The 20,610-nt window shown below is 40.8% G+C and overlaps 3 protein-coding genes across 3 annotated transcripts; all 3 read right to left on the bottom strand.

Annotated features, from left to right (window-relative positions):
• Window positions 1–880: 880 nt before the first annotated feature.
• On the bottom strand, window positions 881–5,584 carry timm17a (translocase of inner mitochondrial membrane 17 homolog A (yeast)). The gene is made up of 6 exons (XM_035661352.1): window positions 5,461–5,584; window positions 4,110–4,209; window positions 3,681–3,744; window positions 2,681–2,809; window positions 1,999–2,109; window positions 881–1,818 (listed from the first exon to the last, which is right to left on the bottom strand). The coding sequence occupies exons 1-6, from the start codon at window positions 5,484–5,486 to the stop codon at window positions 1,742–1,744; spliced, it is 507 nt and encodes a 168-aa protein (XP_035517245.1). The 5' UTR covers window positions 5,487–5,584; the 3' UTR covers window positions 881–1,741.
• Window positions 5,585–7,512: 1,928 nt separating this feature from the next.
• Window positions 7,513–13,631, bottom strand: lmod1b (leiomodin 1b (smooth muscle)). The gene is made up of 4 exons (XM_035661350.1): window positions 13,493–13,631; window positions 11,761–12,375; window positions 8,846–10,615; window positions 7,513–8,763 (listed from the first exon to the last, which is right to left on the bottom strand). Exons 2-4 carry the CDS (start codon window positions 12,046–12,048, stop codon window positions 8,737–8,739), a joined length of 2,085 nt encoding a protein of 694 aa, XP_035517243.1. The 5' UTR covers window positions 12,049–12,375; window positions 13,493–13,631; the 3' UTR covers window positions 7,513–8,736.
• Window positions 13,632–14,920: 1,289 nt separating this feature from the next.
• On the bottom strand, window positions 14,921–17,578 carry shisa4 (shisa family member 4; the record flags this gene model as incomplete). The annotated part of the gene is given in 3 exon segments (XM_035661351.1): window positions 14,921–16,265; window positions 17,174–17,365; window positions 17,442–17,578. Coding segments are annotated over 3 exon segments (370 nt in total), but the record flags the coding sequence as incomplete, so codon positions are not given.
• Window positions 17,579–20,610: the final 3,032 nt, after the last annotated feature.

Raw genomic sequence — 20,610 nt, 5'->3', positions numbered from 1 at the left:
ACTAAAATTATAAAGCTTTTGAACATTTTCAAAGCTGTTAATATACCTGAGAGTCCTTTCAATGTATGGATCTACTTGGAACTGAAACAATTAATCAACTAGTGTATCAGTAGAAGATTTAACTTGCAACAACTTTAATCAGTGATTGATCGTTTCCTGGTTTCAGTTTCTCAAATGCAAATATATGCTGGTCCTGTAAGTCTTCTACGACATCATGAATATTTGGGGTCTTTGGCAGTGTTGGATGGCCAGAACAAGCACTTTAAATATGCCAAAATTTGAAGATTATGATGTGGATTTTCCAAAGTGTTCTGCCTGTTTTTATAGCTCAAAGAATTACCAGATTAATAAAGTATTTTACTAGTTGCTTGCAGCTGTAGACCTAATAATCAAATATCCAAGGAAAGGCTTGTTGTTTGTATTTTGTTGTGACTTTTTGTAGTTAGGCATACAGCTCTGCCATGAAATGAACAATCCCTGACCCCACGTATCAAACCGGTGACGACAAAGTTGCGTCAAGGTCCCTTCACCATCCAGTGTCCTTCACCTGTAGCTGCACAGAACAGCTCTAAAGCAGATAACAGGCAATGATGACACAAACATATGAGAATGAGAGAGGAAAGTGTTCCCTTATGTGGCTTTTTGTAAACACACAAGTCAGTTACACAGTATCATCCAGACATAAAAAGAGGAACACTGGTCTGGATGTGTTTGCGAGGACTACCCTCTAGTGGGGAATGAGCAATCCTGCCGAAGCAGAATGCATTATGGGCAATGGTAGCAAAGGTAAAGGAGCTCTCAGTCTCACTCGTAATCTAAATGGTTCACACCTCAGACCACATCTGATGGCATAAATGTGTTCATAAGACTACAACAGGCGTATTTTACAACTTATGTCTTTATTGTACTATAGTACAATCTGTCATACAGATTTAATACAGTATGCATCAATCCCTTGCTTGAGTTTATCCAATTTGTACTGCCTATGCCATCCTTAGTCCTTAGCAGTCTTTTTCACACCTTTGTGTTGAATGTAAAAGCACTGTCCCATAAAATAGAACAATCTGCTACAATTCTTTACAATCTAAAATAAATTAAAAAAACAAAAAACAAACTAATATCCCAGGAATAGCACTGTATCGGATAGGTGTTTGCCCTTCATAACTCAAATAAAAAATTTAAAAAGGGCCAGCTAAATGACGGTGGCCAGCCCAAGCAGGTGACATTTAAGGCAAATAAAGACTACCATAAGTGAATACAAGTAGAAAGCCTTTACTTTATATACACATAAGTATACCATACTTATATAGAATTCATGACGTTCCATGTGTGACGTGTTTTTGCTAAATTCAACACCACCCAGAGCTTGTCAGTCTTCATCTGTTGGGCTACATGCAGTACATATGAACCATTACAGAAAAGCACACCGTGTCCCCACAAGCTCTCGAACATCAAACATCAATCTCTCGCCACTTGTCTTGTATTTAACCAATGTGAGGTGAAACAGGTGCACATGACAAGGCTGAGAATGGCAAAAAAAAAAAGGCAGATCTGTACATGGCTCTTGAAAGAAGGAAAATGAAGATGTGTTTTGTCCTTCACTTTTCTGACACAGTCCATAAAAAGGTGGTTGCAGTTGCTTATTGTTTGACGTGTGGTATATTGCATCTCCATTTCTTCTTTTGTAACTTCAGCAAGGAATTCAAAAAAAGGCCTAGTGGATAAGAAGCAGGGAGTCCTCTCACTGATATTGTCTGTAGTCTCCAAAGGAAGGGGAGGGCATGGCAGCAGGGGCGGGTTCCTCTGCATACTGGGGCCCTGAGGAGAGGAAAAAAAAAAAAAGGTACATTTCAGAGTAAGATGACAGCCGCTGGCGTAGAGGTAGATTTATAGCATACGACTGTACGTCAAACTGTCTTCTTTGTCTATGCAATGTCCTTCACGTCCCCCATTATTCATTCAATAACACTACAGTTCAGTATCAGGAGCGTTACTCACCAGTTGGGAACTGTGAAGAGGCAAACCTAGTAAGAAGGATTCCTGCGCCCTCTATCAACGCCAGCAGGATACCTCCCATGGCTGCTGAGCCTACCATGGCTACTGGTCCGTCTACAGAGGAACAGGGATTGTTAATGTACTGCGTGCATACTGTACAATAGTCACATAAAATTAGATTAAACAGGGAGGTACTGTATGTCAGACTCACTGTTCAATTTTCATTGCTCTGTTTTTCAACAAAAAGCTTTAGGAAATATAGAAAATTGTCCATGTTCTTTATGATATTAACATAACTCAAGGCCCTGTACACGCATACAGGTGTGTTCACTTGTTGATTAAACCTGAGTTCAGGTTTAAGTTAGGTAAAGCCATGATGGGAAGTCTCCAAAGTACATGCCATTACCAATAAAAAAGGTACATGTTTTCCCACTGCAGGAATGCAACAAAATGAACAGGGCAGTAAAAATGATGTCAAACAAGCCGAATTCGTACAACCCCACACAGCCCTGAGAAGAGACGATAAACGCACTGATGCCTTCTAGCAAACTCTGTTTTGATAGTGAGGTAGGTTTAATTTTAAACTCTGTTCAGTGTACAACCACGTCACTGTTTGCCTTTTCTATGAGGCATGTATGTGATATCTGTTGACTCTTAGCTGCCAGCTTCTTCTAAGCTTACTCACTTCTTGCAGCAAGGATAGCTCCTGTCATCGCCCCACTTGTGATTGAGTTCCAGGGATCCTCCTTCCCTCGAACTTTTACTAAACCACAGTCGATCATGGAGAAGAGGCCTCCCCAGACTGCAAAGCTTCCTGCAACCCAACAAAGATTCACATAAGTTCAACAAGAATTGGTTAAATTAATAATAATATTTTGCCATCATTGGAAGTACTTGACACAAAATGTATTCAGTATCAAACACAGGCTCAAACTGTGGCTGCATTTGTCCTTTCCTCCTAAATGAAGAATAGTTAAGCTTGGATTTATGTCTACTATGCCACTTATAGTAAATAATTTATGCACCCTGATCCAGATGAGTCTTTTTAACATCAGTATCTGCTAATAGCAAGTCAGATCTAATGCTTATATTTACTTGAACATTGATTAAGCACATTTTTACGAGCTACTTAATCCAAATCCTGGGGTTGCCTGTTCAAACATATTAAGCTTAAATTATTAATATGAATTAAAAATTAACTGACAGAAGTGGCTCCTGAGAGAAGACACTATGTTGGAGTTGCTGGAACAAAACAAACAATCAGCTTGCCAGTGTACCGCTGTGTTGCAGAGCGAAACTTCTTCCCTCCAAACTATTTTTGACAAGTACAAACTGTGGTTTGCAGAGAGCACTTTAACCTGACAACCAAGGTTATTTTTGTCATTTCAACCAGCCAAAATCATATCTTAGCTAATTTTGCCAACCTCCTTGTCTGAAGTCAGAGTCATTAACCGATGAGACCAATTATTTAATACTTAAGAGATATTATATAGATGAATTTATCAAAATTGTAATTGTACACACTGTGAGTGATATAAACAACATGATACCAAGCTGACTACAGCCACTGTTCTTTGCAAAGGAGAAACCCTGACCGTTCCAGCCTACAGAGAGTGAGGATTTGATACTAAAGATAATGCATCACTTTAAGGAAGATAACATTTAAATTCAGCAGGTATTCTTACCTCCGAGCTGTGGGGCTCTGGTCTTAATGGCAGTCATGCTACCTCTCATTCTGTGGCTCATCCCCTAAAAGACAGAACAGCAGCAAACAGATCAATGGAAATTCCTTGTCAACTCAGGATATACTGTATCTTCCTGTTGTTGCAGATTAAGCCAGCTGAGTTCCCTTGTACTGTTACTGAAAAGATAGCATTTTCATTCACCACTTGTTGTTGGTACTGAACATAATATTCTATGTTTTACTATATTTCTCAGTGGTGTGGTGGAAGGGCAGACAATGTGCCAACAGAGGATGATTTACGTGTTGACTGACAATAACAAAACCGGCATGCTCTGACCAGTCTTACACTGCAGGTAATATGATTTGTACAAGGATACTTTGATGTATTTGGCTGAGGCAATACAGTGTTGAGCTATATGACTGAACTCACTGAGGGTGCGTTTCTGAACCCTTTTACTGCCTGGAATATTCCTCCTCCAATGGCTCCCATGGTGAAGGCTCCCCCACAGTCGTCCACGATCCTCCATGGGCTAAAATCACAGAACAGCCATTAGCGAAGGTCATTATTATATACATTTACAGGTGCAGATATCTTAAGCTGTCTTGAGCATGGACTGGAAGCCGAAGGTGATTTTAGAGGAACAAGCACTCTTTATTAGTGTTAACATGGGAATTAAACAAACCCTAAAACTTTACTGTTTACTTTAAGTGTTTAATTTGGAACTTTTTATAAATACAAATATAACTAGATGATCGTATAATTATATTACAACTACACTGAAAACAAACAGATGTCATTTCATCAAGCAAAAAAATATGTGCTCCATTTATCACCCATTACAAAATATGCTAAATGATTACCTACATGTCTGACCTCACTGTTAACTACAAGGACATCTTCACTTTAACAGAAGTCTAAATGTGTCTAAATGACCTTCAACGCGTCTTGCGTCACCCACACACAGTAAACATCACAACAATTAAAAAACAAAGTAAATATCGAATGGCTTTATTTTATTTCAAATGCTACTTTTAACAGCACAACTGCTAGCTGGATAAAAACAGTGCATGGATCCATTTGTAGACCACTAGAAGTCCATTGTATAGCCTGGTTATTACCATAAACTGTACCATTTAAAAAGGTTATTACACTATTTATCACTGGGATCTGACGATAGCCACTAGCACTATACCCTGCAAAGGACTTAAACATAATACTACTGCTAAATAGTGGCCAAATGACCATTATATAACTCCACATGGACACTATTTGTTTCAGTTTCTCGGTTCTCGGTTCTCCAGCTGTTGTGTAATCCTCAGGCTGCCCAACATATAAAGTTAGCACACAGGTGGCTAACTCAGCTAGCTCACCAAAAGCTAAAGAAAACCACCTTAACTGAGCTAATTTCACCCGAACAGCTAAAAATATCTCTTGACATTCACCGTAGGTCACATATCAGCTTGTACAAACTCACTGACTGCACTCGGTTAACTAGATATGATGACATGTGGGTGCGTTATCCGACAAGGTCACTAACAACGTGAGTTAGCCACGGCGGGTCCAATGCTAGTTCAAACTGCCATTACAGTTCTGTGTACAGTTAGCATTCGTGCTAACGTTAGGTAAGTAGCCGGGTTTTGAGATGTTTCGGGTTGTGCCACAGGTTGTACCGTTAAACCAACTACACACACTGAACGTGGTAGTTACCTCAAGTGCAGTCTTACGGGTGACTTAGTAAAACGCAGCGTATAAACATATTTTATTCGGTTTTAAGACTCACCATGGTTCTCTGGCATATTCCTCCATTTTGTTCTTTCGCTGTTCCCTCTGACGTGATGCTTATCGACAGGCTGACGTAACCACGCAACGTCATTGCGTGTGTTTTTAAAGCGTCACTCGGGTTGGCTTGGTGGGAGAAAATGTTTGAACAGGTTATTATACTGTATTTATTCACCTTTTTAAATTTGCTTTTAATGTTTAGCTTAGTCTGATGTGTTTTTAGTGTTTCACTATTTACTGCTTTTATGTTTTTATTATTATTATTATTATTATTATTATTATTATCTGGTAGGAAAATTAACTTGTTATTAGGGTAAATGGATCAACCCAAATGTTGCTCAACATCATAGCGTTTTGTTTTGTCATCCTGTATGTAACATATGTGGGACTTCAAGAAGTGCTTTTTTCCATTCTGTATTCCTATTTCAACTTAACCCAGAACTGCTGAATAATAGTAACAACCACATATGTTTATGTTTAGTCTTATTATATCAACCACTTTTTTTTGGCATGGTGGATGGATCTAAATACTACACTACCCATGAGCCTCTACGAGCATGGCGTGGAAAAGAGGTCAGTCAGAGGCACAATCAAATCTCAGTGTCAATAAAGGATCAATAAAGGAACATCTTATCTTACCTTATCTTAATTTAAAACGATTTGTCATTACAGTTGCAAAACGTGGCCCCACAGATGCCTGAACCAGAATTATAAGTGAATTGATTTAAGGCCCAAGATAGTGTTTTTAGTTTTCTCAGCACCGTCATCTTTAGTTTCCACCTGCTGTTAGCTGTGCACGTACATAAATTCAATGCTCTGTGATTGGATGTTTCTTGTCGTAATTGACGTCTAACTAAAAGTGTATGTGTGCACAAGCTTGTACTGTACCTTTGACTTTTTATCTAAGAACCAGATGTTTTCTAATTGTATTAATCTCACTTTGCATCTCTATTGGTGTGTGGAAGTGTAATTAATTATAAATTTGTTTGGGATTAGCACAATATCAACGGCAGTTATCTGATCGTGGTTCTTGTGTAAAAATCTAGTTTTAAGACCTTTATTATATTAGCTGACATAGTGCTTACAAGTTACATATTCCAAGATAAATTAGTTTTGAATCAGGTTGCCACACAGCAAATATGGATTCATGTTGTATTTCAGGAAAGGGGGCATCAACAGGGGCCCACCAGCTCATTTTTTCCCTTGGGCCCAGCCATCCTACAGAGAGGAGGGAACCTAAATGTAAAATTAATTTGAAGACTAAACTAAACTGTGTACCCGATGTAAACACAAAACAAGAAACAAGGATACATCAGAATGTCCACTGAATTATTCTCTCCATACCAATGATTTAACCTTAGATCCCCTTTGTTGGCGCAGAACAATCCGTAATCTCAACATTTTCATTCTTTCTCCTCTTTTTCTTCCATCTGAGATCAGCGCTGTTGGTCAGGGGAGCAGCTACAGCCAAGAGACAGCCCGCTGGCCTGCAGCCCGTTATTAGGAACAAGAAAGGAATGAATCGCAAAGCAAGCTTTCATTGAGAAATGCCCAAATATAGGCATTTCATGGATGCAGAGGCTGAGGCAGAGAGATGCAGACATAAACTGGCCTGCTGCTGGTGGTGCTGTTTTCTCCTCTGAACACTCAGGATGATGGTGGGTAGACGCCACTAGACAACAGCTCCCACTGTTCCCCTGCAGCTAATGTAAAGAGTAACAGAAGTCTAAATGTTCTTGAAATCTTGTTGCAGTGGTTGAAATTCTCCAAATTAATTCAAATAACTCAGTTCACACGCAGTACTACAGGAGTGTGAATCCTTTAAATGTAGTTAGATATATAATTTACACTGCAGGTTGGTTGTTGGTTGGGACACATATCTATATATGGCTCTGTAGATATTGTGCATGTCCTCAGTAACAGCTAGTGGAAGAGGAATGTACACAGTGGAAATACCTAAATATATTATAGACAGCGTATGATTTCACGTAGATCATAAACCAGCTGAAATCAATGACAGCTCAACAGATATTAAGACATACATACCTTGATTTATCATGAAATATATTGCAAAAGTCAGTTATATTTCATTTTACATAACGATATCAGCCAGGCATAACATTACACTTGTGACTTGTCAATGCAAACATACCAGAATCTTTTATTGAAGACATACAGGCTCTGTAAGAAAGGCATGTGTAATCAGATATGACAGAGAGTCCTTCGTTACACAGTACAGATATGAGTGCCACTCAGATTTTTGTTTATCACATTAAATTCCTCTGGAAAATGACATTCACTTAAAAGTATGGCCTAAATCAACAGGAAGGTTGACATAAGCCAGAAATGGTTTTCCAAATCCCCGCTAAGGTTAAGACATGTCGATGTTATTACGTTACAAGTTATGTAAGGTATTCAAACACCCAGGCTACAATGATTCTGTACAAAATATAACATCGGATACTGATGGGCAGCCATTTGCACTTCCTGATAAAAATGCATTATGTAATTATTTCCATGCTAAAACTCTTCCGTCATGCACCAGGATCCCACTGGGCTGCTTTCCAATCCATTAAATCCTGCCTGAGATGTCTTGAGATTTGGCAATGAGACACACAATTAAAGACCACCTTGACCCTTTTTTTTTCTTTTCTTACCCAGATTTTCTTAAGTCAGGCCGCCATGTTTGTTAATTCCCTGATATTTCCGCCATTTCAGAATTCCCAGTTTGAACAGATTTACAACTTAGCAACAAGTATACGATGGATTCCCACAAACTCCACAAATAAATAAATGGTCAAACTAATGTCCACTATATCACTGATAAACTTTTGTATATTAGAATTTTATAGAGTTATTTGAATCTCTTATTATGCTCTTCGCACACTTCGACCACGCTCACATTCAGATGCATACACAAGCCAACATGTTTATATGATCAGCTTCATATTATCTAGTGCAAATAACCAGCGAAGCGTCAATATGAACTGAAGACAAAACAACCACAAAACTCATGGCGCTCTCTGCAGTCGGTAAATCGAGAATCCCACATCACTCATTCTCCACAGAGTCCTTTTGGTCCAGTGTTTGAGAGGAGAACTCATAGTGAGGGCTAGTCATCCAACCGGTGCGCCATTTCGTGTTTCTCCATCCGTCCCACAGCACAGTCCTTCGACTGCATCCCAGGGAATATAGAGTTTATCTCCTTGAAAACCTGTGGTGAGATGTCTTTTCTCTCCCCTCTCTTCTTTTTCATTTCATATCCCCACAGGAAATATTACTGCAACCACTTTGGCACCGGCACCTGTGGGGGAAAAATATTAAATGTGAGTATGTGAGAATATATTGTGGCTGAGCTAAGCTATCCATAAACCCATCTTACGTACCTTCTTGAGTTGTTTAAGATCGCTTCCTCTGATCGAGGCGAGCAGTTGGTCCCTTGAGTTCTTACTACCGCCCGGGCTTTTTCCATCCAGTTTCCTCTGCGACACCGGAGTCAGAGAGTTCCTCAGGGAGTCTACATCCAGCATAGGAGGCGGAGGAGGAGGAGGTCCACCCCCTGGCGGAGGTGGAGGTGGCGGTGGAGCCGGACCTCCACCGGCTCCTCTTTTAGGAGTCAGCTTTGGTGATGGCATGGGTGAAGGTATGGGAGAAGGTTTGGGGGAAGCTTTGGGCGAGCTTCTCAGAGATCCTCCACCACCCGTCTTGGGCACCTCCAGCGTTCCCTTCTTCTCCCCGTTGGCCTGGGCTTGCTTCTGCTCCTGCAGGCGCTTCTGCCTCTGTCGGTCCATGTTGCGACTCAGAATGTTTGTTGTGGTCATTCTGGGTCCAGCTAACTCAAAGTGGTAGCCCAGTTTGAGAAGGGTGGTGTTTTCTTTCAGGATCTTGGTCATCTCCATCTCGGTCTTCCCGCCACAGATGTGTCGCTGGTTCTGAAAGCGAAGCTCGGTCAGCGTGGAGTTGTGCGGCAGAGCCTGGATCAGAGACAGGATGCCCTTGCCAGTGAGGTGGTTGGAGTCCATGTTGATGCTGGTGATAGTCTTGTTGCTGCGTAGCGTGCCCGCAATGGCGTAAGCCACGTGGTCGTCTGCACGGCAGTTGGCCAAAGCAAACTTCTTTACATTGGTGTTGTTGCGCAAAGCCTCCGCAAACTCAATGAGCGTTTTCGTCTTGATGACTTCTGAGTTGTTGACGTTGAGTTCAGCGAGGGAGGGGTCGTTGCTTCGAACCTGCTCCATCAGTTCATCAAACATGCTTGAGTCTTCATCCTCCTCCTCTTCCTCTTTCCCCTTGCTGTTTGGGGTGGTTTTGGCCACGCAGTTACCAAGTTTCTCAGTTTCTTCAGCTTTTTTAGCTTTTCCTTTAACATCTTCTTTTTCTTTTGTCTCCCCTACTTTCTTCTCCGTGCTAGTCTTCTTCTCCTTCTCTTTCACGTGGTCGCTGTGGTTAACCAGCTCTTCTCTGTCTGTTCTGTTTTCCGCCTTGTCATGTTTCACCTGCACCTCGCCCCTCTCAGATGGTTGTCGCTCGAGTTTGACATCAGGCTTGTTTCTATCTTCAGCTTTTTTCTCCCCTGCTTTAGGCTTCTTCTCTTCTGGTTTACTCTCCGGAGCCTGGCTCTCCTGTGCCTTGCTCTGCTTCTCCAACATTTTAGAGACGAGTCCTTGCGTCCTGAAACTCTCAGATTTTCTCTCCTTTTCCTTGCCGACATCCTTTTCGTGTTTTTCTCGCAGCTTTGAGATAATGTCTTTGGTTTTGCTTTCATCTTTTCTCCTTAAGTCTTCTTTCCTCTCCTCTCTGCTGTCATCCTTTTTTTCCTGTAACTTAGAGATCATATCCTTTGTTTTGCTGCCCGTGCTCTCTCTGGTTTCTCTTTTGTCTCTTAGCTTATTGTCCTCCAGCCTCTCTCTCTCTTTGGTCTCATCTTTCACGTCACTCTCTCTGCTTTCCTGCTTCCTGTATCTACTCGAAAGCCGACTTCGCTCCTCTTTTGAACTATCAGGACCTTTGCTGTTTCTGTTGTCCACCTTAATGTCTCCTTCACTTGAGACACTAGCTTGTCTTCGTAGCCCTACTTTCATGTCGTCGTTCCCCTCCTGGCTCAGGCCCCTCTTCCTCAGATATTCCTGCTTCCGGCTCTCCTTCTTTTGCTCACCCTGCAGGAGGACAATTATGAGGAGTATGATGTGGACAATGATATTAGCGTTATGTAACAAAGTAAAGCAGTTTAATATATGCCAATACCAAAAACAAACATTTACAGGGTTTAATCAAACTTCCTCGTGCAGGAGCGCGTCAAAGGGTGTAGGGCTTTGTGCCAAATTAAATCACAATATATACTCAAAATGTAAATAATTTATTGACTATACAGTACAGATGTACAGTACATAATGCATGGCATGTACAGTATCATATAACACCTAACTGTGCAAATACTGTGTTCCTTTACTGTCAAACAGCTCCTCGTCCATCTGCTCACTGTGAACACACACACTCTTCCTGACACAATATGGCATTTGTGTTTACAGTCAGCAAAAGGACAAGGATCCATTTTTCATAGAGCAGGAATACATTTGCAGCGAGTAGCTTGCAAAGTGTTTGATTTGTGAGTCTCCATCTGTTTTGCTTTGTGAGGCCGTGGCCCTGGCAGATGTATCCTTAAAAGGCAGTGAGTGTAGGAGCAATCAACCAAGGAATTCCATCAGGCCCCGGGATTAAGAAGCTCTGCAGGGCCGCCGCTCCATCGACTGAAGTGCCTCTGCTTTAAACACACAAACTGCAAGAAATCTGGCTCCCCGACACTCATCCGGGGAGGGCTCGAAAAATGTTTTAGAGCATGTCACAGAAATAAAATAAATTGTTTGGTGTGTTTCTGAGACTACTTCTCCGCTTGTGAGAAGATGATTGAGAATGTGAAGTGGATGTAAGCAAGTCTCTGAAGGGAAAACAATGTTTTTCCTGGCACAGAAGCCAACTCTACACTATTTATGAGCTGATGGACTCAGGGTGCATGGGGTCCAGTTGGTGGTTTGCTTCGAGCACTATCATTAGAAGACCTCTGGGGCAGTGGATGTTACATAATGTTGTAATCTATCAGTCATAAGTACAAACAGTTGTTTAATTTAATAAACTCTTATAAAGGTCACCCATCTGCAGTTCATTTTTTATTAAAAACTGCTGTAAGGAGCTCAAATACAAACATTTTAAGAGACTAAAGGATCTTAAAGAATATGTAGATCATAACACTCAAATCCAGCGTGTTACTATACCAAATAAGGAATCAAGTCAAGCATTCACAAACCTCAAACGACTGTTCCCTCTGACTGAGCCTCCCTTTAGGATCACCCTCCCGTTTGCTGTCCTGTTTAGCGTCTCGGACGTTGTTACTCGTAGGTGGCTGCCCAGGTTGGCTCTCCCCATGGTCGATGATCTTCCCATCCTCTGGCTTGAGGTCTGGCACTTTCATCATGTCCTTCTCCAGCTCCTCGACCTCCTCAGGGGAGAGGGTGGACAGCAGGTTGTCCAGGTCAGGGTCCTCGCTGACCTGACGTCCCGTACGGGTCAGGCCTCTCACCTTTCTCCTGGACATGGTTGCCTAAAAAGCTACGCCCGTGGAGACGATCAGAGAAATCTGGTTTCTTTAGCGGAGCTGATGATGTTAGTACAGTAAATCCCTGTATTCAAAATCTTATTATTGTGTGATTTCTCTCCTATGGTGAGCAGCTGAGTATTCCCATCGGCCAAAGATGTTGTCCTGCTGTCCCGTCACGTCCCGCTCACCCAAAAGCCACCAGAGGCATCAATCCTGGTGCAAAGAGGCTGGACTCGCAGTCCTGCAGTGAGGGGTACCAGTGATGAACTGCAAGAGCCTCGCATCATCAAAGTGGACTGTGAGGCTGGGACATTCTTCGAAATCCTGTGAAAGTGCATGTCCATATTTAGTTCAGGGTATACACTCCTTTAAAGGTAATGGGAAGGGCTGAAGTTTACAGAGATGTCAGAGCAGAGTTACACAGACTTCCTATTACACAATTCATGTTTATACTGAGACCAGTTCATGAATTTCTTGTTTAGTAAAGACTCTAATTTTAACGGTTGAGTATTTGTATTTGTATGAGTATTTATTTTTAGGAGCTTTTCTTATTTCTTAGTAAGTTAAAAAAATTGTTTTGTTATTACAGGAGCTCCATATAACACCAGCAGACCTGTGATTTAGGGGGAAACAGATGAAGTATGTGTTAGATTCACATGGTCAATAAATAAGTGCAGTGAAATGTAGGGTGACGTAGTCTTGAGGCTCTAGCCTCCTGCTGCAATACAATTCAGAAACTTGGTAGATTTTAAAACATGTATGTATTAAGTTAAGAACTAACTTACTACTTTACTTTAACCTACTTTAAAGTATTCAAAAGTTATTTGAAATGAAAGTCAATATAACGTGAGAAGAATATTTTCTACAGTTGTAGTGAGGAACTGAAAAACTGCAGCACAAGAAAAACAAATGTTTTAAAATAATTGAATGGACAAAGATTTAAATGCGTGATCAGAATAACATGTTGACATTATTGTACAAAGGATAGTTTAATTATTTTATGAGACTACTTTTGATGTCAAATGTTTTATGGAAATCGTTATTTATTATAGAGTCTATAATAAAAAGCTACTGTAGAAAGAAATCTGTTACATTATTTTCTATGGTTTTGTTTTCTTTTATCCCTATTGTTTATATTGATTTTGAAATTATTTACAGACCACAATAGAATTTCAACAAAGTAATACATAAAAAATAAAAAAACAAAAATGAGAATTAGAAAAAGAAACATAATGGATACAAATTAAAAGTCTAAAAAGTATTGAAATGCTAAACGTATATTGTCCTGATATGCAGGTGGGCTGTATACGAATATAAAATGTGTCACAGTTGTAAAGTAAACTATAATATAACTAATAATAATAACTAATTTAAGTGCAGATATGCAACTAAAAAATAACCTTTCATAACAACAATCAGTGTTTTCAGGGACAAACATTACCTTTGTATTAGTTGCTTGTGGTGACAGTGGACAGATTTAATATTGTTTGGAGGTTAATAAGGACATCTAGTGGTCAAAATGATGCAAACCCTTACCGACTAGATTTCCTGGAGACAAAAAGACACAGCAGACATTTGTATTTTACATTCCAAAGTTAAATTTTATGTTAATAGAAATAAAAACTTTCCACTAACTGTATATTACAATGTCGTACCATCCATATGACGACAGACAAAAAAGCCACCGAGACAAGTTATTTGGCCGTAACTGATGTCACTTTCATTAAACACACTCATGGAGTTGGTTTTAGAAGCAGGAATAAACAGAAACATCATTGAGCAAATGTTATGTCAAACTACATATGAAAGCAGCTTACAAAGAAAAGTCCAGTGTTCTCTTTGTGCTTTTCAAAAGTCTCAGCTAATCTGTACACGTGGACGTCGCCGTCGTAGGAAACCTTTCATGCTGTAAACGAGCAGTAATAGGTCTTGTTTGATTCATTGCGTGGTTTTAACACTGAGGCGAGATACAGCAGTGAGTCTTAAGGAAACGTTTGGCCAGGCTTCTCTTTTTAATGTGTGTTTCATTTGATTTTAAGTTTTCAGAGAAATTCCACCTGAATAAAGATAATCTGGCCATCAGCTATTAATCGTCAAACAGCAAACTGTACAACACATGCTTGAGACATCGTGTTCTACAGTTCATAGATTTTTACAAGGAGCACATTGCAGATTCATTTCATGTTAACGGGCCCTGACCTCGCTGGAGCCCAAATCTGAGGCTGGACATTTAAAGGAATAGTTGGACATTTTAGCGTAGACTATCTGCTTTAATGCCAAATGAGGAGATCGGCTGGCCTGGCTCGGTCCAAAGGGGACAAAATCCACCTACCAGCGCCTCAAAAGCCCATTAATTATCATGTGGATGTATACAGATGTAAAGACGTCAGTCTCTGCTGGTTGCTGGGCAACCGCTCCCAGCAAATAAATGGCCTCTTCTGCCATATAACATCCCATAAAACAGCAAATTGTTTGACATTTAGGTTTCTATAGGGATTCAACAAACAATAATTGCTTTACTTTACTTATAGAGCTTTTTGTTGCCTTTTGTTGGAGCCAGGCAAACTGTTTCCCCATTATCTTAGTCGGTTGCTAAGCTACGCTAAACGGCTGCTGCCTCCAGCGAACAGCGAACAGCTTAGCTGGCTACGTAGTTAGTTACCTTACAGACAAGAGACTGGTTGTGACATTCTCATCTTAACTACAGGCAACACAGCAAATCAGCATATCACCTAAAATGTTGAACTATGAGAGCAACAGTAGTGATTTTTGGCTTTGCAGCTTGTCCAAAAAGTGAGAACCCATTCACAGTAAAAGGTAACTGCAATAATAATAATAATAATAAATACCTAATGGAAAGATGCCAAAATGCTCAAACATCATATCGTATGTTACAATAACAATACAGTAGGTTTAAAATAACTTGTTACAATATCATAAAATATTTAGCTGAAGAACAGATTTACAAAATATGTATTTAAATAGTTAATCTCTTTTTCTTCTTCTTCTTCTTATGGTTAATTACTGTAAGGCGGGACATTTTGTTTTAATTAAGCAGCATGACCTGCAACTCCCCTGACCTGATATGTTACGAGAAAAAACAAAAATAAACAGTTAACATGAATTTTCACTGTAAAACGTCCTACCTGGCATTATGGGATTAATCTAAAGACTCATTTTCTAATTCATTTAAAACCAGAAAAGAAGCATTAGAGGACAGATGACTTTGACTTGGGGTAGCATGCTGATGTTGAGATGTTACATCACAATGGTGCAGCCAATACACTACCATGAAGTAAATTAGTCGAGTCATACAAAAAAGAAAAGAAGAGACAAACTAACAGGTGACTAAAGGCTTCTTACACAGAATTAGGAGTACCTTAAAATCCATTCGGCCATCTGAGAACATTTAGGAGAGTACTGCACTGCCTTCGAGCCATACGTCACCTTTTTAATCAAACATGCGATTTGTTTGTTTTTTTACTTTAGCCGATACTACATTACAAAACAAAAACAAAAAAAAAACCCAAACCATCAAATACAGAGATCAAGACATCATGATCACATTTGGAGAAAGACCAAGATGACGTGGAATGTAGACTTAGGCAGTTATCAATTCATTCAAATTTACCAAAAGTGAAGAAGTAAAAGCATTACCCCCCCTTAAATACGAAGAAGAGGGAGAGCATTATCATTTATGTAAATCCCTCCTGACCCCCTCGTCTGTTAGGTAAAGAGCCCTGTCGTTAAGTGACACCCTGTCGTTGAGGTGAGTGTGTCGGAGCAGGAGGGGGCAGTGCAGAGTTGAGACGCCGGCCGTATGACCTCCTCACTTTTGGGGGATAGTGTGACGCCCTCTGTGAAAACCCGCCGGGAGCAATCAGGCGTCATGTTGCAGAACACAATTTCACTTACGTAAATACTTCAGAAAAGTAGGACAATGTTGTAAATAAACAAACAAACAAAAAAAAAAACCTTAAAGTGCCTCCTGTTCTCTTTAAAAACAGGCGAACCACTGCTAGTCAAGCTGTAGTGTTTGAGTGTATGTGTGTCTGTTTGAGTGTGTGAGAGAGCGCTGCTGCCTTCTCCTTTTGAAACAGTCCTTTTTCTCTCAGTTGCGGTTGTTTCCCACTGTCTGTCTGTCTGTCTGTGTGTGTGTGTAGACGAGCCCCATCAATGACCAGGATACTGAGGTGGAGAGTAAGGTGGAGGGGCTGAAAAACAAGGAGGTGGAAACATAAAAGAAAGTCAGATCTTTATATACTAATACGATTACATTAAGAATCAATTACAATCACCAAATTCAGTAGGATTCATTTTCAAATTCACCAAAGTGACTGACACTGACATCCCTACAGCCTCTAAAAATTTAAAATGTGTCCTTAAGACGGCACTAAAGGAGAGACCATGCATGGAGTCATTGGAATTAAAAAAGGTTTATGCCCTTTGAAGCAGGAAATGTGAAAATTGCACCACATTTTATGGCAATTGTGTCCTCTAAATATAGATATCATGCATCAAAGTTCACCTTTTCAACTGGCGCTGGTGCCAAAGGACAGTATGAGGGAGCATGAATAGGATCCGTAAATCTTGTAGCAAATTGCCAATTAGTTTCTTATGTTTGGTGTGAAGACTGTGGCCTGAAGTTAGTGCTACTCGAGAGGTCAGGGGGTCACCCACATAAACACCTTGTTATGTTAAAATATCTTGTTCAAATGACCTGAAACCAGCAACACCATCTTTATTCAGCTTGCAGACGTTTAGATAGATGCACATTAGACTATGGACCTCCAATGTCTTCAGGAATCCCCTCTTAGCAATGTTTTTATTTTTAAGTTAGAAGATAATTAATATAATAATAATAATAATAATTAATACTATTAATTACAATCAATAACAAGAGCGAACCCTGTTTCATCCCTTGTAGTTCCAACTTTTCAAAAAGAGGGGCCCCTATAACGTACTCAAGGACCCCTGTTGGTCGCCACACCTCAGTTTGAAAACCACTATATTAGCACTTTATTAGTTTGCGTTCATTTAACGTTTTAAAAATATATTTTAGACTGATTTTTGGTGTCAGAGCGAAGGAGCAATACATGTGGAGACCTAATGCCTCTCTTACCCTGGCTGTACGCAGGATCCATCAGGTGTGGTGGATAAGGTCCAGGCTGCATCATCGGGTACTGTGGAGGCATGCCAGGGTACTGGGGCGCCATTGGATAACCCGCATGCGGATACTCAGAGGGCCCCAGAGGTTTTCCATAAGCGTCGTACATGGGCTCCACCGGGTAGCTGGACATGGGGATCTGCTGGGCTGCGGGTGGAACAAGTACAGACTGATGTAAAGGAAAACTAGATATGGTATGGACGTACAGAGCGGAGGATCTCACCATCGTACGGTGTCCTTCCCCTCTGCTGCCTTCTCTGGTAGAGGTAACAGCAGGAGCACATGAAGCAGCAGACCATGGTCGCGATGATGGCCACAAACAGGAGGATGGAGGAGGCGATGCCGGCCAAAGTGGTGGGGCTGAGGAGAGAGGAAGAGGAGTGCTTCAGTTACAAAGGATTTCCTTTCTTACTTTGATCCTCCAGCCTCACGTTGTCTCCCGCCCCTCTACATCTCGCTCATTACGGCTCACTGCGGGGAGGATTAAAGCGGAGATGGCTGTGATGTGAAGCTTTTTAAAAACACACACGGACTGACCCTGAATTCACACCCGAGGTTAATGACGTACGACCCTGCGTCTCTCCGCCAGATTCCCCCGTCTCATAGTCTCAGTGGAGCAACGAAGCCCTCCATTACAGCTCAGCCTCCGCCACCCACTGATCTGATCTCCCATCGGGCTTAATAAGCTGCAGGTTGTCTGCTCGCTACGGGATAGTGATGGATGGTTTCCAGCTCTGTGGAGGAAAACTGCCATGTTGCAGGTACAAGCTTGCTTATTCCAGCATTATCACGATCCCTCACGGGGGGACAGGGGCATTAAACACCACTGATAGCTGATGTAATAGAACGACTAATGAGAACGTATTACACTGCGGGGACCGAAGTAGGGTCATTAAGTCAAACGGAGCCAACTGGACATAAGAACAGGCCCGTTTTAGCAGAAGTTGCTGACAGAATGAAGATCGGTACAAAATAAGGTGCTTCAACTCATCACCAGCTTCCTTCACTTCAAGTGTTATTTTTGTATGTTTGTAAGAAGATCTCCAGCCTGGTTGATTTGGCGACACCTGTGGTTACTGGTGGTAAGAGCAGCAACTCTCCTCCAACTTTGTCAGAAATTGCTACAATTTTTTTTTTTTTTTTAATTCATTAATTTATTTTAATTAATTAATTTATTTTTTGTATTATTTTTTTAATTATTATATATGTGTGTGTTTGTCTGTTGCTTCAATTGTTAAGGAAATTGACAATAAAAATATTTTTGAAAACAAAAAAAAACCCCAAAAAAAACCACTGCTCTCGCTTGTGTTAGTTTTTTTTTTTTTTTTTTTTGGTTGGATGAGGATGAGATGGATCTCTCCGACGGGCACATGTCTGTCATTGCGGCGATGACTTTGGCGCTGCTGCACCATCGTCCTCTGCACTTCTCACGGGTTAAGATGTACGGGCGTTCTCCCAGTCCAGGCCGCGCGCCGCTGTAAGCTAAAAACGGGGTTTGGTTAAAAAGAAACAACGGTTAGGGTTACGGTCTAAACGGGCTGTGCTTGTGGTGTTCCAACCGTTTTACAGCCTGACCAACGGCAGTCGTCCGCAAACCGGCCGTGGTCATTGGGGTTTTATTTCCAGGCCTGTTGGATAAAGAACTGTTACTGGACACAGGTTTAAGGTGGTCCGACCGGGTTTTTTTTTGTTTTTTTTTTAGGCCCCTCGTTTTGTACAGTATCTGCATGTGAACTAGCTGGCAACCGGTTTCTGTCGTGTGTGTGTCTGTTAGAATGGTTTGTGTTTGGACGTTAGGTTTTTGTTGTAATTAGGATAAAATAAGGTTGGTTAGCTGCTTCAAGCGGGTGGGTGCCCAACCTGCAGGGGGTCGGGACCGTCCATCTAGGGGTCCGCCAAAGCTTGCACGGCCGGTGTAGGGTGAAGGCCTTCTTGATTTGAAAGGTGGTAAGATAAATTTGTAAAAATGGTTACACTATGTACGGCCTTTATCTCAGCTTTTCACACTGAGATTCTGTCCAAAAGGAAGCCTATTTAAAGTATGTCTTGATTGTTAAAAAAATAAAGGAAGTAAAGGCGACCCGTGGTGGCCTGTAGATTAAAAATGTCTCAATTTTAAGGGAACGGAAAACACAAAATATCGCCATATCTGGTGATCTATACCACTAATGAAACCAGTACCTAGTGTAAGTGATTATTATTCGAAGTTCTGGCAATAGATCCTCCGTACATTAATAAGGATATGTTTACATATCTGGCAGGTGTAGCTTCTCAGTTAAATGTAGTTTCCCCTTTTTGGTTTGACTATTGTATTTTTGGTTTTCAACATATCATCTAGTGTTGCAAAAGAAGGTATCGTTATTATCCAACACAATAGGTAGGTTTACGCTAAGTTACGAGCTTAGATATGGTACATTAAAGACGTCAGGCTCTGATATGAATAATATGGTCTTTGAATGAACAGGTAAAGACCACTGGAGGATAAAAAAAGAAACAAATAATTTGATTATGAACAGCACCAAGTTTGCTAGAAGTCAGAATCGTTACAGACACAATATTACAAGTAAATATCACAGTTGGTATGTCTGTGAAGTCGTTGTTGTTGTTTTCGTGGTATCTTGGCTTTATTATAACTTTATATGTCAACCAAGTTTGAAGATCCTCGTCTCACAGTTATAAAAAAATATGCCTTGAACAAAATAAAGTATGAGATTTCTGCATTAAAAAACTTAAAGAGGCGACTGACTCATCTATTTATAAAGATTCAGACCTGCTGGACACAAGATGTCGTCGTACGTTCACTGGTTTATTCTCAGGCGTACGTGCTGCTTGCGTTCAAGTTTGTACATCGACACTATGTGTAAGTTGCAGACGGGGACCAGGGGAGTATGACTCCGCTGTGACTATGTTGCTGATGGCACAGAGTCGCGTGGTCGTTAGGAGAGAAAAAACAACCCAGCGGGCACAGCTGAACGTATTGCGCAACCATCGTCACCTGCAAACCATAAAGATATACCAAACAACAGGTTTCGGACAGACAGAAAAAATGTGTGTTTCTGGAAGTTGGGGCATTCTCGTGAGGACTGCGACTTATAGTGATGCGGCATTCGACCAAATGTCAGCCTAGACGTGGTAGTGTGCATACTCCAAGTCGGTGTAAAACAAAAACCAAATAAATAATAGTACACAGAAATGGTTAAGGTGTCAAAATTTACTAAATCAAGCATACCGGGGAAGTTTCGAGTTACCTCACAAAATGGCAGAATAATATTTTTTCTCGGGTGCCAGCACTCAAAGGTTCAGCTCCAAAACTTAGTCTGAATTGCTTTTCCAGGAGCCCAAGTTCTTTGCGACAGGACCGGTGTACCAGAGGTTCCTAAAGGAGTCCATCA

This window comes from Morone saxatilis, unplaced genomic scaffold (genome assembly GCF_004916995.1).
Source record: "Morone saxatilis isolate NCDOM2014 unplaced genomic scaffold, NCSU_SB_2.0 Contig18, whole genome shotgun sequence".
In the NCBI taxonomy this organism is placed as follows: Eukaryota; Metazoa; Chordata; class Actinopteri; family Moronidae; genus Morone; species Morone saxatilis.
The sequence above is the reverse complement of the archived record's forward strand: the minus strand, read 5'-3'. Positions and strand labels throughout refer to the sequence as shown.